This window comes from Balaenoptera musculus, chromosome 15, assembly GCF_009873245.2.
Source record: "Balaenoptera musculus isolate JJ_BM4_2016_0621 chromosome 15, mBalMus1.pri.v3, whole genome shotgun sequence".
In the NCBI taxonomy this organism is placed as follows: domain Eukaryota; kingdom Metazoa; phylum Chordata; class Mammalia; order Artiodactyla; family Balaenopteridae; genus Balaenoptera; species Balaenoptera musculus.
In genome coordinates this window covers 61,742,392-61,759,247 of record NC_045799.1, presented here as the reverse complement: position 1 = coordinate 61,759,247, position 16,856 = coordinate 61,742,392, and the positions used below count along the sequence as shown (strand labels likewise).

The window sequence follows — 16,856 nt, the reverse complement described above, 5'->3', positions numbered from 1 at the left end:
ACTGTTTTCCATAGTGACTGTACCATTTTACATTCCCACTAGCAGTGCACAAAGTTCCAATTTCTTACCTAATAGGTGTGAAATGATATCTCACTGTGGTTTTGATGTGCATTTGTGATGTTGAGTGTCTTTTCATGAGCTTGTTGGCCATTTATATCTTCTTTGGAGAAATGTTTAAGTCCTTTGTCCATTTTTAAATTGGATTGTTTGTTTTTGTGTTTTTGAGTTGTAGGAGTTCTTTATATATTATGGATATTTACGCTTTATCAGTATATGATTTGCAAGTTTTTTCTCCCATTCTGTGGGTTGCCTCTTCACCTTGCTGATAGTGTCCTTTGATGCACAGAAGTTTTAAATTTTGATGTAATTCAATTCATCGATTTTTTCTTTTGTTGCCTATGCTTTTGGTGTCATAGCAAAAAATCAATGCCTAATCCAACATCATGAAGATTTTGCCCTATGTTTTCTTCTAAAACCCTTATAGTTTTGGCTCTTACATTTAGATGTTTGATTTATTTTGAATTAATTTTTATACGGTGTTAGGTAAGGTTCTAACTTCATTCTTTTGCATGTGGATATTCAGTTTTCTTAACACCATTTGTTGAAAAGAGTATCCTTCCCTCACTGAATGGTCTTGGCATCCTTGTTGCAAATCATTTGACCATATATTCAAGGGATTATTTGGGGGCTCTCTACTTTATTTCATTAGTCTCTATGTCTTTATGTCAGTACCACACTGTTTTGATTACTGTAGCTTTGCAGTAAGTTTTGATATTTATTGAACTTAAATTACTTAAAATTTAAACTTAAGTGGCCATATGTGACCAGTACTTTCCATTTAGGACTTTTAAAGCTGATACTAGAAGGCAGAGAGACATTTCAAGTTTGAAGTTTGACTACTTGTCATATTGGTTTTCACATTTACTCTCTGCTGCTCACACTAGGATTGGTGGGCCTAATTAACTATATATAAATTTCCTTTGAATGAGTAGAGGAAAATGGACTTGTGGCACCTGGTGGGGAAAATATGGTCACACTCTTACTTGTTCTTTAGGGTTCTTATTATTTTCTTTTGGGGGAAAATGGTTATCTTCTTTTCAAAAAGCACAAGTGGTTCATACTCAGTATTTCTCTCAAACCTAAGGTGTGAATGCAGGGAGATGTGACAGCAGGTCAGAACGCTGATCATATCTTACATTTATTTTTACAGTGCTTTACAATTCACATACATTATCACCACTGATCCTCAACCCTATTTAGTGGATGAGAAAATCGAGGTTTAGGAAGATTGAATAATTCCAGACCTAATAAATGGCAGAGCTAGCCTTTGAAAGCAGATCTTCTAACCAACTTTCATAGTAGGCTTTTGTGAAAGACCAAGGTGAATTCATTCACTCAACCCACGTTTATCGAGCATCTATACGTGTCAGCAATGTCGTAGGCTCTGTGAATCAACTGCAAACCACAAACCAACATAAAACTCCATCAGGCAAGACCTAATCTGTTTTGCCCACCGTAGTATTCTCAGTAGCTAGTGCAGTAGATAAAGGTCTCAGGTTTGCGTTCCCCGTCACCTCTGTAAGTAACCCTCTTTTCCATTGCTCTTATTGCAGCACCCTGCTCTTTCTCTTCACAGCGAACTTTGGGTTTCCAAGTGGCAAGTTCGATTCCTGCCTGACTTTCCCCTCTTCCCTCAAGTTAAGCTCCAGTGGGAGCCTGTCTTTTCTATTCCTCACTGTATCCCCACTCCTTTCAGGGTGCCTGGCACATAACTGGAACTCAAGAAATATTTATTCATCAACTGGATGGATGTCATGTCACTCAAACTTCTGAAGTAAATGGCCCGGGCTTCCCTGGTGGTGTAGTGGTTAAGAATCCGCCTGCCAATGCAGGGGACACGGGTTCGAGCCCTGATCCGGGAAGATCCCACACGCCGCGGAACAGCTAAGCCCGTGCGTCACAACTACTGAGCCTGTGCTCTAGAGCGCGCGTGCCACAACTACTGAGTCCATGTTTCACAATGGCTGAAGCCCACGTGCCTAGAGCCCGTGCTCCTCAACAAGAGAAGCCACCGCCCGCGCACCGCAACGAAGAGTAGCCCCCGCTCCCGCAACTAGAAAAAGCCGGCATGCAGCAACGAAAACCTAATGCAGCCAAAAATAAATAAATAAAGTAAATTGTCCAAGTCTGGTCCTCACCAGTTAGACCACGCCTTGGGGGACTTCGATAGCCACGCCCCTCCTGTGTCCCGGGAAAGGAACCCAGCCTTGGCCCCGCCCCTGCAATGACGCAGGCACACGTGACGGCGCGCCGGCGCGCGCTGTTTCCGGAAGTCACCCCCGCGGTCTCCGCCGCTGCTGCCTGCGCTGCTGGCAGTGGAACTTCGCGAGTGGAACGGCAGAGGCGGGCCGGACGGGGCCGGGGCCTGGCCACTCTGCAAAATGGAGATAATCAGGAGCAGTGCGTGTCCGCCGTGCACCTCCCCGCGTACCGCGGCCCCCCTCACCCGGCCTGCTAGGCCCGGAACACGGCCGGTCTGCTTGGCGGGGCCTGGGGCAGAGGCAGCCCCTCAGGGGTTTGCTCCCCCTTTTGCGCCTCTTGGAGGGCCTTATTCCTCTCTGGCCCATACACCCTTCGGGGCCTTGTCGTCTTTCTTACCCGGGCACCCCCAGGGCCTTATCCCTCTCAGGCTCGTGCCCCCCGCGGGGCTTATTTTCCGCCCCTGTCTGTGCACCCCTCAGGGACCTGTCCTTCCGCCCTAGGAGACGTAGGAGTTCCCCGGGCCCTCCTTCCTTCCCAACCTAGTAGCCCGTGGGCAAGCAGCTAGGCCACCGGTTCTGAGCCTGTTCTCGGTTTCTCCGCAGATTTTAAGAGTAATCTCCACAAAGTGTACCAGGCCATAGAGGAGGCGGACTTCTTCGCCATCGATGGGGAGTTTTCAGGTATCCCTCGCTTGCAAGCTTGAGGCTGGCACCTTGCAGTGCATAGCCAAGCCTCCTGCCCCCCTACCCCCTGCTCCCTTGCCCCGGACTTCTGCCTGCTGGCCGCTCCCCCCTGTTTGTAGCCTTGGGCAAGTTGCATGGGTCTCCACGTTTCCTCTTAAATGTTTCGAAAGCACGGAAGAGGTGCGGTGGGTTTTGTGATTGGGTTTGTGGTTGTTGGACCTCTCAGGGTTGCAGATAGAGATTAAGGTTTTGGTGCTGCTTAAAAACTGTTGGATGTGTGTGAGACAGCTTGGGAGTTCGGCTCAGGCTTTCGTGTGTGTGTGGTGAAATACACATAACATAAAATTTATCGTTTTAACCATTTTTAAGTGGTTTTAAAGTCCAGTGGCATTAAATACATGCACATTGTTGTGCATCCATCTCCAGCTATCCATCTCCAGAACTTTTTCATCTTCAGAACTGAAACACTCTACCCATTGAACAATAATTCCCAACTCCTCTCTCCCTCTGCCTCTGGCAACCACTGTTTCTGTGTCTATGAATTTGACTAGTTTAGACATTTCCTATAAGTGGAATCATACAATATTTGTCCTTTGTGACCGACTTAGGGTCGGACTTTTGCAGATAAATGAAGGTATTCCTTTAGGCATTAGTGGAAGTGTTTATTGCCTGCCTTGGCATGTGTGTGCATGTGTGTCTAATACTTTACTAACAGTTATAATTGCAAGGTTTTTTCTTTTTCTCTTTTTGGATCAAAGATATCCACGTTTGGTATAGATAACACTTCTGCTACAAGTTTAACATGTTTCTAAGACTTCAGCTCTTTCTAAAGGACTCCATGCTGGGGGTAATCTTTGGCTTTAATTAAGCGTGCAGTTTCTAGTTGGAGTCAATTCCCTGGAAAGCTAAGAGTTTTCACCACAAATAATTGTCTCTTGATGTTGAATATACCTTTGTTGTGTAGATGTTACTCCAAACTGTTGACCAAGACTGTACTCTAACAATAATGCACATCAGAATTTGTTGATGTCTGAGTATGCATTAATCTTTGAAAGCAGCAAAACTTATTCAGTCATAGAGATTGTTTTCTTAAATCATGACTGTTTCGAAACCTATTTTTTTTTTTTTTACTGAATTGTAATTGACCAATTATGTCAGTTTCAGGTGTACAACATAGTGATTTGATATTTTTATACACTATGAAATGATCACCATGCTAAGTCTAGTTACCATCTGTTAGCTACAAAGTTATTGTTGGCTATATTATTGGGTATATTCCCTATACTGTGACATTTATTTTATAAATGAAACTTTGTATCTCTTAAACCCCTTCACCTATTTGGCCTTTCCCCCCCGAACCCCTCCCCTCTGGCAACCATTAGTTTACTCTCTGTATCAATGTCTTTGTTTTGTTTTGTTTGTTTGTTTTGTTTTTTAGATTTCACCAGTACGTGAAATCATATGGTATTTGTCTTTCTCTGTCTGACTTATTTCACTTAACATAATACCTTCTAGGTCCATCCATGTTGCAGATGGCAAGGTTTTATTCTTCTTTATGGCTGAGTAATATTTCTTTATATGTATGTGTATATATATGTATGTATGTGTGTGTGTGTATATATATATATATGTGTGTATATATGGCATCTTCATTATCCATTCATCTATCTTTGGACAATTAGGTTGCTTCTGTGTCTTTGCTATTGTAAATAATGATGTCGTGACATAGGGATGCATATATCTTTTCAAATTAGAATTACTGAAGAAAAAATAATTTTTGTTTTCTTCTGATAAATATCCAGAGTGGAATTGCTGGCTCATATGTTAGCTCTATTTTTAATATTTTGAGGAAGCTTTATACTGTTTTCTATAGTGGCTGCACCAGTTGACCTTCCCACCAACAGTACACGACGGTTCCCTTTTCTCCACATCCTTGCCAACACTTGTTATTTCTTGTGTTTTTGAGAATAGCCATTCTGACAGGCGTGAGGTGGCATCTCAAGATTGCTTTGGCTGTTCGGGGTATTTTGTGGTTCCATACAAATTTTAGGATTATTTGTTCTAGTTCTGTGACAAATGCCATGGGTATTTTGATAGAGATTGCTTTGAATCTGTAGATTGCTTTGGGTAATATGGACATTTTTACAGTATTAATTCTTCCGATTCGTGAGCACAGTCTTTCCATTTATTCCCATTGTTTTCAATTTCTTGCACCAATGTCTTAACAGTTCTCAGAGTACAGGTCTTTCACCTTCTTGGTTAAATTTATTCCTAGGTATTTTATTCTTTTTGATGCAGTTGTAAATGGGATTGTTTTCTTAATTTCTGTTTTTGTTACTAGTGTATAGAAATTTACAACAGATTTCTGTGTATTAATTTTGTATCCTGCAACTTTACTGACTTCCTTTATTAGTTCTAATAGTTTTTTGGTGAGGTCTCTATAGTGTTTTCTATATTTGAAATCTATTTTAGACACTGAAACTGCCCATTCTCAAATTGAAACATTCACATCTCTAAATTCGTTACTATAGAGTTTAGCTTGGTAGCCAGTGAATTTAATGCTAATTTTGAATAAATGAAGAAAGGAGCACTTCCAATTAATTTTCATTCATAAAAATATGAAATTATAGCGCCATTGAATAGTTGACTGACATTTTTCCATTAACATTTATTAACAAGTTAAAAACTTTCATTTCTTAAAATCTAGGAATCAGCGATGGACCCTCGGTCACCGCATTAACAAATGGTTTTGACACTCCGGAAGAAAGGTATCAGAAGCTTAAAAAGGTATGTGGATGTGCTAGAAAAAAATTTTTTTTCCCATGTTGGTCCTGCATATATTGAATTATAGAGGAATATAATCATTAAACTTGTTCATTAACGTCTCAACCCCAGCTATAAAATGGTATTTTAGTGGTATTTAAAACAACAGCAAAAATAATTGTTTGCTGGAAAACATTTTGGGGAAGGTTTAGTATTTTCAGTGTTAATTTGGTTTATAGGAAATGTGATGTGGTTATTTTAATCATTTGGAAATAGGTTTACCATGATAGTCCAGATGGTGGATAGGTGCCTAAGTTGGGAAAAATATTAAGAAATGTATATAAATTGATAATGCGTCTGATAGATAATGTGTAATCTGTTCTAATTGGAAGTATTCTGCCAAAGTTAAGTAATCAGAAAACCCACCTGATTGAGAATACTGTTGCTGATGTCGACTGTAGAGCACTGTTTTGACAGATATTTTATTTCCCTTTTCCAGCATTCCATGGACTTTTTGCTGTTTCAGTTTGGCCTCTGCACTTTTAAGTATGACTACACAGATTCAAAGTAGGTTGTTTTAATAAGTGGTGGGAATTCTTTTGTCATGGCGTAATGTAATCCCCTAAGTCTCCTTTTATCTTATTTTCCCCAGGTATATAACAAAGTCTTTTAACTTCTATGTTTTCCCGAAACCCTTCAATAGATCTTCACCAGATGTCAAATTTGTTTGTCAGGTTAGTAGTATAATTGAGTTTTTTTTCTGTTATGAATGGCTGATGAGACAGTGTGGAAATGTGGAATCAGAATTCTCTCTAAAATTTGGTTCTACTACTAACTTTGCACTTTGGGCAAATCATTTCACCTCTCTGACTTTCAGTTTTAGGGTTGTAAATTAATGACACTCCCATCTTCCCTTTTACTTGAGAATGAGTAAAGGAATGAGATGTAAGAGACAGGCAGATGGAAATGAGGACATGAGCTTTATCATTAGTAAAGCTGAATCTGAGACCATGGCTTCGTAGTGTGACTCTTTTGGGGATTTTTAATGTCTTACCCCTGAATTGAACCTACAGATCAGGACCTTCAGGCTTCTTCCCACCCCATTCTCATTGCACCCATCTCCAAGGGTAGAGCTTTATTTTCTGGAAGAGGAGGGTATGTGTGTATCCTCTTTGAAAAGAGAGAGCCCAAAAGGGGCTAAGCTATATATGTTCAGTTTCTTTTCCCAAGCTCACCAATTAGGAAAGAGAGGGTAGATAAAGACAACTGTTTCCTCCTGAGGAGGAGAGGGCTGACTTTATGAGCCAAGGTAAGGATACAAGGAGGTTCCCCTTTAGAACACCCTGTTCGGAGTTGTAGCTGATCTAGTAGACACTCAGTGAATATCAGTTTCCCCTTTCTGCTCTCTTAATAATCTGATACAATGGATAAGGTGAATGTGAATAAGTGTATAGCGAATGGATATGTGATGAAAGCTGAATGTTGGCCTTTTCTCCCTTATGATCTTATGCCTGAGCTTCTCTCCCCGTAGCAACATTAGTTCCTTTGAGTCTTCCCATCTTTCCCTTTTCCTGCATGTAAGTAGTAATGCAGTTAAGAAAGCCTGGAGGGTAGGCTTCTGAGTGACTGAGTCATGTCAGGTTCTTTCTGTAATAAGGCAGGATATAAACAAGTGAAATTGAGCATTAATTGTATATCTACGGCTGAAGAGAAGGTAATTTTGGTCTTGTAACCTGAATTTTTCTTAAATTAACAAATAAACCATAGTTGATATTTCTTTACCCTGCAACCAGTTAACAGCTATTTACCAGTCACCTTAGTATAGGATACTTAATTAAACAGTATTTGTAGATTTTCACTGAGAGAAAAATAGGCTCAGTTGGGAAATTTGTACGGATGTAGTTTTCCAACAGTACCAGGAAAAGACAATTATTTAAAGTGGATTCCATAGCTTTAGCCAGGGGTTAATCAAACAAATGCAGACAGTGGCAATGAGACACCTTGGGGATGATGCTTTGTTCTAAAAGACCAACACAAACACATTTATTCTAGGAAATGAATTGAAAACAGATCAAAAGAACCTACCCATTGTACAAAGCCATTCTGGGGCTACACCTGGAACACTTAATGCAGTTATAGTAGCCAGCCACTCCTTAAAACAAAGAAAGACATCACAGACTTGAAGACAGGCCAGAGACTAATGTCTAAAATGGACAAGGGGATAAAAATGGTGCAATTCTCTATTCTGGAAAAGCAAAGGCAGAGAAGAGGTTTAGACTCAGTTAAGTAAACTTGTGAATTGTATGGATATGGTAAATGATAGTATCTTTGAATTTTTTTCTTTTGTCCTCCATCTAAGGTGGATTTTGTCTTTAAAATTCTATGATGACAGCAGAGTTATATCTTATAAGGAACTTATTAGCTTCTGGAGTCAGCGAGTAGGGTGAAAATTGTGTCTGGTCAAAAATCAATCTTGAAAAGCTCTTATTACCCTTAAAGCAGGGAGAATTTGGGAGCAAAATAACTTAATATGCTCTTTGAAAAATAAGCATCTGTATACATAGTGAGCTGCTCACACTTGGCGGGATATGGAGGAGTGAGCTGCCTGAGAGCCAGGCACACTCCTGGAGCACGTGCCCGTCCAGTGGGGCGACAGCAGAACTGCATGGCATTGGCATTGTCTTCACCTCCTCTTTTTCTTCTCTTCTCCTTCCTTTTTCTGGGCGAACATCTATAGTTGAATTCATGGAAGAAAATACATACGTGGTCGTGAAAAATCGAGACCCTGCTGCTGTCTATAGAGTAAAGAACGAGTTTCTTTTTTTATCCCGTCTTCCCCATGCCACTTCCTTCCCCATTTCACTCCTTTTATGTCCATATGTACATATACTCTTATGTCTACATATATATACATAATTTTAGCTTTTTTCTTTAATATACACAGGATCATAATATTCATATTTTATATAACTTGCATTTTCTACTTAACACACTGTCTTCATATTTCATAGTATGGATATGTTATAATTTGTTTAATTGGAGTTTAGAAGTTTTCCAGTGGTTACCTATTTTAAGCAATGCTATAGTCAGCGTCTATGTGCAGCATGTCTTGGTTATATGTAGGAATGTTTTTATAGGATAGATTTCCTAGAGGGGGAATTGCTGACTCATAGAGCTTATATATTTAACATTTTGATACATGCCTCAAACTGTCCTCCCGAGTAGCCGTGCTCATCTTTTGAATCCTGAAAATGGTACGTTTAGGACCAACCAAAGATAGTGGTTAGTAAACCACAAATAGATTTTGTTGGTTCAAAGTGTTTTTTCTTTATTTTCTTTTCTTTTTTTTTATACAGCAGGTTCTTATTAGTTATCTATTTTATACAAATTAGTGTATATATGTTAATCCCTATCTCCCAATTCATCCCACACCCTCCCCCCACCAACCCCTGGCCGCTTTCCCCCCTTGGTGTCCATATGTTTGTTCTTTACGTCTGTGTCTCTATTTCTGCCTTGGAAACCGGTTCATCTGTACCATTTTTCTATATGGGTTTTTTTCTTTATTATGGTAAAAAATAAATAACCTAAAATTTACCATTTTAAGAGGCTTTCAGTTCAGTGGCATAAAGTACATTTTTTTGGTGCAACTTAGAGGGTATTATTTGAGTGGAAAGTAAATAGCTTCAAAAAGGGGGTGAATCTCTGACTCTGGATTTTTAAAGAAGGAAGTTAGGATGTTTTGGAGTCTAGTGACAGCAGGGACAAAAATGCCTTTCCATAATCCATCTTTTGGTGCCTCTGTCAGTGATGGAATATTAGGTGGGCAGAGTTATAAGAATGCTCAGGCATGGAAGATAAAAAGGCTTGTGGCCCAAGTCAGAAGCCACTGGGTCTTGTTCAGAACAAGATAAAAAGGGAAGATGTGGGCGGGGACTGGTTGCTTATTTGAAACTACAGGAAACCTGGACATGATGGAAAATGATGTGCCTGTACCCACACATGTGTGTGTGTTTGTGTGTGTGTGTGTGTTTGTGTGTGTGTGTATTTGGTAAGGTTGCCTTTTTATATCTCATCATATTTTAAAAAGAATTTGTGTTGGGTAAAAAGTATATATATATATCTATATCTATAAAAGTATATATAGTATATGAAGCTTTTAACATAAGATTAAAAAGATAAGTAAGTGAAAAGTTGGAAGAAAAGAGAAATGAGGATGTGATTACTGTGTATGATTAGAACACAGAATTTGTGTCAAAGAAGGTCTCACCTTTTTGTCTCTTAGCGTCCTACCAGCCAAGAATAGGGGGAACACACAATCAGTTCTGTGGCCCATAGGATCGAAATAGGCCAGAGCTCAGGAGGAGTTCAGCTTTCCTCAGACTAGAGACCTCAGAACATTTCCCCTTCTGTTATCATAAAGAAATCACTAATGTAGAAGACCTTGTCTTCAGTGGCATCTCTCAAGAGAATACGGTAATGAGTTTACTGGAACTGGTACAGCGTCCCTCAGCCTAGACTGATGGTATAATGTCAAGTACAAGTCAGGAAGGTAGTTCTATGTGGGGTCAGATTAAAATGACTCAAGTGTGCTGCCCTCTAATGTTCTGACTTAAAACAAGAATAAAATTAGAGAAGCTACAGTGATGTTTCCCACTCTTCAGTCAGTTGAGTAAGAACTTTGTGAAAATTTTCCCATTCTTGGGTAGTATTATTTAATTAATATTTTTACTAACATTTACTTATATATTTTGACTTACCCTAGGCTTGAGATATGTATTTAATAAATCTCATTACTGGGAATTTTTCTCTATTTTGATCTTGAATGTAAAGAACATCCAATTAAGAGCTTGGGACTTCCCTAGTCCAATGGTTAAGACTCTGCACTTCCAAAGCAGGGGGCACGGGTTCGATCCCTGGTCAGGGAACTAAGATCCCACATGCCACACGGCGTGGCCAAAAAAAGAAAACAAAGATTTGGGGCTTTCAGAATCTAAGTTGAAGTGAATATTGATACCTTATAATTTGCACATGTTTGCTACCTTAAACCTGAACCTGGGGTGAGATAATAGAAATACATTTAATTTTTATTTATAGTCAGTACAGCCACCAGGAGTTTCCTGCCTATTGGGAGAATATATGTTCACTAAGTAAAATTTTCTTAAATGTTGTGAAACAAAGGATATTTGTTTTATAAGCTATAAAGGAGAAGAGCCCAGATAGTTTAAGTGAATTAATGGATGATTTGGCAGCGGTGGAGTAGAAATGCCTTGTCCTCTGACCTTTGGCATGCTGTCTCCTTGCCTGGTTGCCTTTGTTTACTCGCCTGAGTTCTTTCTCTGCTTCTAGTCATACACCTGCCACGAACATCACCGAAATGCATGTTCTGTTTACTCTTGTTTCAGAGCTCAAGCATTGACTTTCTAGCAAGCCAAGGATTTGATTTTAATAAAGTTTTTCGCAACGGTAAGACTATGTGTGACCTCTCTTTAGAGCTTGTAAATCTGGATTTGGTTGAGAATTATCTTTTTCTGCCTGCTGTCTGAGACAGGATCTCGGATTCCCAGCCCATCATGTGCAGCCATAGAGTTTTTATTGTGCCCTTTTTTTAAGGCCTGAACTGAACAGGAGAGGAGCTGCTACTTTATTTAGCTCTAAGGCCTCTCACGCTCCTGGTTTCACTGAGTGGAGCTTTTCTGTCGCTGGTGTGACTTGGTTTCCTGGCACACCACCTGGGGGGGGGAGAATGCGTCCCTGTTTTCTTTCAGTGAGACAAGTGCTACAATGTAGCATTTTAAAAAGCAGCCATATTCCAGTAATACAGAGATGGTCTTTGGAGGAGAAAAGTCTACATAGTCTGCACAATCCTGATGGCTAACTTGCTGGCATGATAGGCTGGCAAGCAGCCCAGGGGGAGGGACTACGGCCCTTCCTTATCCCTGGAGCAGAGCACGAATGATTCCTCTCCCATATCAGGGAGGTGACCGTTAAATATTTGATGAACGAACACCGGAAGTTAGACCACACCAGAGTGGTTTTCCTTCTTCCATTCATTTATTTCCCGAAAAGTATTGGGGAAAGCCTCTGGTTTTCTCCGCAGTATTAAGCGCCTGCTGCTATAAGGTCAATAGGTACTTTTCACTTAATTATTCTTGTAAATTGTATTCATTCCTATGGCGAATGTATTATTGAGCGAGGTAAGAAAGGAGATTTTTCTCAGCAAAGGTTCTAGAACATAGACGTCAGCTAAAGTCTCTTCCCCTCAGCATGATATCCTTGCCGGGCCTGTAGCACCCATGTCATGTTGTTTTTTTAATTGCTTTAGTGGTGCTGCGTCTTCATGTCTAGTGATGATTTTGATTTTTGTAAATACTAAAAAAAATTTGGAATCCAAACTGCTTAACCTGGTGGGTGAGCCAGCTGGGTAACACAATTTGGGTATAATAAAATAATTTATTTGCTTTGGCTCATACCTGACTCTGAAAGCCATTATAAAACACAAGTTCCAAATGTAGTTAGAGCCCTATAATGGACTAGTTGCAGAAATCTTTTGAAGGAACTACTTTACCCAGACTCATATGAGTGTGTAATTTCCAGCCTGATGGTTTTATTTTCATAAAAGGAGAGAAACAGCTAAATTGGAGGATGCCTCACTCTCTAGTTTTGTAGTCAGACCTTGTAATATTTTAGTCACAGCTGCATCAGGGCTCCCAGGCCATCTGTTATTACCGAGACTCTAACCCCGTGCTGTTGTAGATGCTCTGTAATTCTGATCTAGACCTTCACTTCTCTTTCTCATCAAATCTTTCCACTCAGGGTTTGCAAATACCAGGCCCTTTTCTCCTGGCAGTCTTCTTGGAAGTGCCTTTGACTTCCTTGTCTGAAATGGAACCAGGTCAGTCCTCTTGCCGTTCCCCCTGCGGCCCTCCCAAGCACAGGTGGTTTCAGCTCTGTCTCTGTATCTGCAGCCAGGCAGTGGTAGGCATGCCACGTTCAATCCACTTGAGTTCCCTCTTCTCAGGAGCCACAGTTCTTCCCAGGGCTGCGTCACCAGCTCTGCCGTCCCTCTTTCTGCTGACTTCCTGGGAGTGGCCTTCACCAGCAGCCTTGGCATCGGCTCATCGTCTTTCTCTCCACTCCTACCTCTCTCCTCCTTCTGGGTGACTCCAGCTTCCACTAGGACAACCAGCAAATGCCCTGTCTTGTCTGTTTCTTGGCCAGGCGGTCAGCAGTCCTCACTTCTGCCTCCCCTTAGCCCTGCACTCCCTTGGTAGCATCGTGGGTCTTATTAGCAAAAACTGTGCCCATCTCCATCATTTCTCTTGTCTTTCTCTTCCACTTACTTGGGTACCTCATTTCAGCGATCAGTTGACCTCCATTGCTTTTTCACTATCGGTTACCTTCCACTCTCCTGTCTTGACTTCTCTCCATGCCCACCTGGTCCATCATTATCCTTTCTTCCTGCCCTTGCTCCTCTTTCCCTCCATTGCCCTGGTCTAGCTAAGTCCCAGCCCTGGTTGGATCTTATCATCTACCTCCTCTATTTCTGAGCATCTGAAGATTGCAGAAAAATGTGACACACCTGAGCTAATTTGTCACTTTAAATTCATGACCACAAGCTTCAAGAAAAGGCTCAGTCATGCTCAAAAATCCTACTTTTCTGACTTAGAAATTCCCTTTCCAACTCAGAAATTCCCTTTCCAACTCTCTACGATGTCTGTCCCACTCAACTGATGACCATGCCTCTCAATGAAAATAGAAGCTATCAGGGAAGAGCCACTTCGTGTTCTCACCACCAGACCCACAGGTCTCCCCCAAGCCCGGGCTCAGCCTTTTTGTTTCTCTCCTTACAGAGAAGAGGAGTCCCTGCACCGGTCAGAGGCTAGTACCTGCCTCCTAGTCAGGCACTGGCTCTTCCAGTTTGCCCTTCTCTCTCCTGGATATTTTCCCGTCTCTTCTGATCATTCCGTCAACCTTTGTAAACATGCTTTGTGAAAGTGCAGAGCTTCTTAATCTAGGCCATGGGCCGCCTTCCTGCCATAGATAGAATTCAGAAGTCTGTGAACTCGGGGAGGGCATTGTGGAATTCAAATCTATATTTTCTCTAACCTTGAACTGAATTTGTTTCTTCTGTTAGGAATGTAGGCAACAACCCAGCAGTGTTAGCAGTTGCTGGGAGGTTGTCCTCAGTGAAATCCCAGGTATCTTCAAATGGTATTTCAGTTGTGACAGATATATTGAATATTGTTTACCTTCATCAGTACTTTGAAATTATCATAGTTATTTCACCTGCCATTAGGTCTTGTTATTTAATGTGTTGACCAGGAAGCTGATTTCCTGTATTATTATATTATTATCCCCTATTATTATATCATAGATTAAAAAAAGAATTTTTGGTAACTATTTCAATGTAATTACCTTTCTTTACAATCTTGCATATTTTATTTTATGCATTTGAAAACATTATTCTGGGGAAGGGTCTGTAGATTTCGCCCGACCGCCAAAGGAGTTGGTGGCCTGTGAAGATTAAGCAGGCCTGCAGGAACATCCCCGTCTTGAAATAATTCCAACCAAAGCAAAACCATCCCCCCTCACTTGATTCCACATCCCCTTTCCACTTCTGGCCTGTGATCCTCCCACTCAGAGCAAAGCATCTTGAATGAGATGTGTGCTCTCACCGTTCCTTCCTCTTCCCCTCTAGTTTGTTCTTCACCCACCCCCAGCTGGCCCGCCATCTGCACCCCTCCAAGGACACTGCTGGTCCCCCGTGCCTGCCATGATCTCAGACCCCATAGGTCCTTCTTTGTCCTCATCTCGCTCCAGCTTTGGAGGAATTTGACCCAGTCGATTGCTCCCTCCTTCCCTAGACGCTGTCCTCTGGCTTTCAGACACTTCGTTCTCCTGGTTTTCGTCCCACCTCCCTCTGAACTCCTCCGCGTCCTGATTGGGTCTTTCTTGTCTCGCCAGCTTCTAAATATTACTTTCCTAGTCGGTCTCATATATTCCATGGTTTTATTTATTTTTTATTATTAAATTCTTATTTCGAAATAATTTCAGACTTATATAAATGTTGCCAGAATATCGCAAAGAATTCCTGATACCTTCCCTCTGATTTCCCAGGTGTTAGCATTATAATGTTTGCTTTGTCGTCCTTTCTCTCATTATATATGTGTATATATAATTTTTTTCCTGAACCATTTTAGAGTAAGTTGCACCCATGACGCTCCTTTATTCCTAACTACTTCAATGTGAATTTTCCTAAAAACAAGAGCATTCTCTTATATAGTACAGTAATCCAAATTAGGAAATTGACATTGCTACAGTACTGTTACCTCATTTGCAAACCTAATATAAGTTTTGCTACTTATAGCAAAAGAGGAAAAATAATTTCCCCCTTGTCCAGATTCAATCCAGGATCACACGTTGCCTTTAAACTGTCTTATCTCTTTGCTCTTTTAAAATCCAGAACAGTTTCTCAGTCTGTGATTTTAGTACCTTGACATTTTTGCATAGTGGAGGCTAGTTATTTTGTAGCATGCCCCTCAGTTTGGATTTTTTTGATGTTTCCTCAGACATTTCCAAATGCATCTGTTCGTCTCGGGCAGGAATACTGCAGACGTGAATGTCTGTGCTCCTCAGTGCATCGTATCAGGAGGCATATGACATCAATTAGCCGCATTACTGACGATGATAACTTTTATTTTTACTCATAGTATGTAAAGTATGAAGTACACTAATATTGTTGTACAGCTGTTGGTGTTTTTAATGTGGATCACTTTTTCACCAATTAGTTTTAGCATCCATTGATAATTCTTGCTTGAAACAATTATTATTGCTGACGAGTGGTGATTTTCTAATTCCATCATTCTTTCTACAAAGTTTTTTAAGCGTCACATGGCTTTTAATGCCCCCCACGTCCTGATGACACCTACATTTATATCTCAACACCTTTCTCCGGAGCTTTAGGCTTATATCTGCACCTCTTCATTTATATATACATCCCTAGATGATTTATTATATCCAGGAGGTAGCTTTTGATTTTCACCCCTTGGGCCCCAAGTCTATTCTTTGCCTAGTTTTCCCCACTTCAGTAAGTAGCCCTACTATTGTCCCAACTGCTTAAACCTAATAGTTAGATGTCGTTTTTTATTTTGCCCTTCCCTTTCTCCTTCACCCCCACTATGTTGGCAAGTTCTAGCTCTCCTATTTCTAGAATCATTCTCTCCATCTCTGTAGATTAGGCCAAGGTCATAAACTATGGCATTCTGCCTATTTTATAAATAAAGCTTTATTGGGACACAGCCATACCCATTCATTTACCCATTGCGTGGCTGTTTTCATGTTACAAAGGTCAGAGTTAAGTAGTTGCAACAGAGATCCCCATATGGCCCTCAAGCCTAGAACATCTACTGTTTGTCCCTTTAAGGAAAAGTCTGCTGACCTCTGATCTAAGCAGTTGTCTCTGGCCTGGACATCCGCAGTGGACAGTTCCTTCCAGCTGACCTCCTTACTTCAACTCTCACAGGAGTCCAGATGATCTTTTAAAAACATGGAGCAGATAATGTGATTATCTTGCTTAAAACCTGATGGCATCCCATTGCTCGTAGAATAAAGTAAATTCTTACCGTGGCCTGTAGGGGCCTATGTAATCTTGCCCCATCCTCTCCAACCTGACATTACGCCATTCTCCTGCTTACGCTTCCTTGCTGTTTCTGGAACAGTCCAAGCCTTTTCCATCCTCTGGGCATTTATGCTTGTTCCCTGCCTGAAATACTCTTCCCCCAGCTCCTTCATGTCTGATTCATTCTTACCCCGAGGTCCTCCCTCCTGGTGGCCTCCTCTGGTCATCCTAAGGTCGTTCGCTTCACTACAGAGCAGGACAAGTCTACCTTGTTCACTGTTAGCTCACTAGTGCCTGATACAGTGCCTGGCACAGTGTAAGAGCCAAATCACAGTTTGTTGAAAGGAGAATGAATGAACGAGCGAATGGAGTGAATGAATAGACAAACACATTTCAAAATCATTTGCTTTTTCCATTGATTTTTTTGAGCTGTAGTTAAATATGGTCTTTCCTGAGTCTTTTAGACTCTTTGGTTTGTTACAAAATTTTTATGATAAACGGTTACTTCTGCTAATGCATTCTTTAAAAAT

At 40.9% G+C, this 16,856-nt stretch overlaps 1 protein-coding gene across 2 annotated transcripts in view; it reads left to right on the top strand.

The window, feature by feature from the left end:
- The first annotated feature begins 2,310 nt into the window (after positions 1-2,310).
- Positions 2,311-16,856, top strand: part of PARN (poly(A)-specific ribonuclease) — a 161,590-nt gene continuing 147,044 nt past the window's right edge. Inside the window, exons 1-6 of one of the 2 annotated variants that reach the window (XM_036827224.1) lie at positions 2,311-2,460; positions 2,865-2,942; positions 5,653-5,732; positions 6,208-6,275; positions 6,361-6,442; positions 11,111-11,171. In XM_036827224.1, coding sequence (XP_036683119.1) covers positions 2,442-2,460; positions 2,865-2,942; positions 5,653-5,732; positions 6,208-6,275; positions 6,361-6,442; positions 11,111-11,171 — 388 coding nt within the window. In that variant the 5' untranslated portion in view covers positions 2,311-2,441. The remainder of the gene's footprint in view (positions 2,461-2,864; positions 2,943-5,652; positions 5,733-6,207; positions 6,276-6,360; positions 6,443-11,110; positions 11,172-16,856) is intronic. The other variant, XM_036827225.1, reaches the window with a different exon arrangement.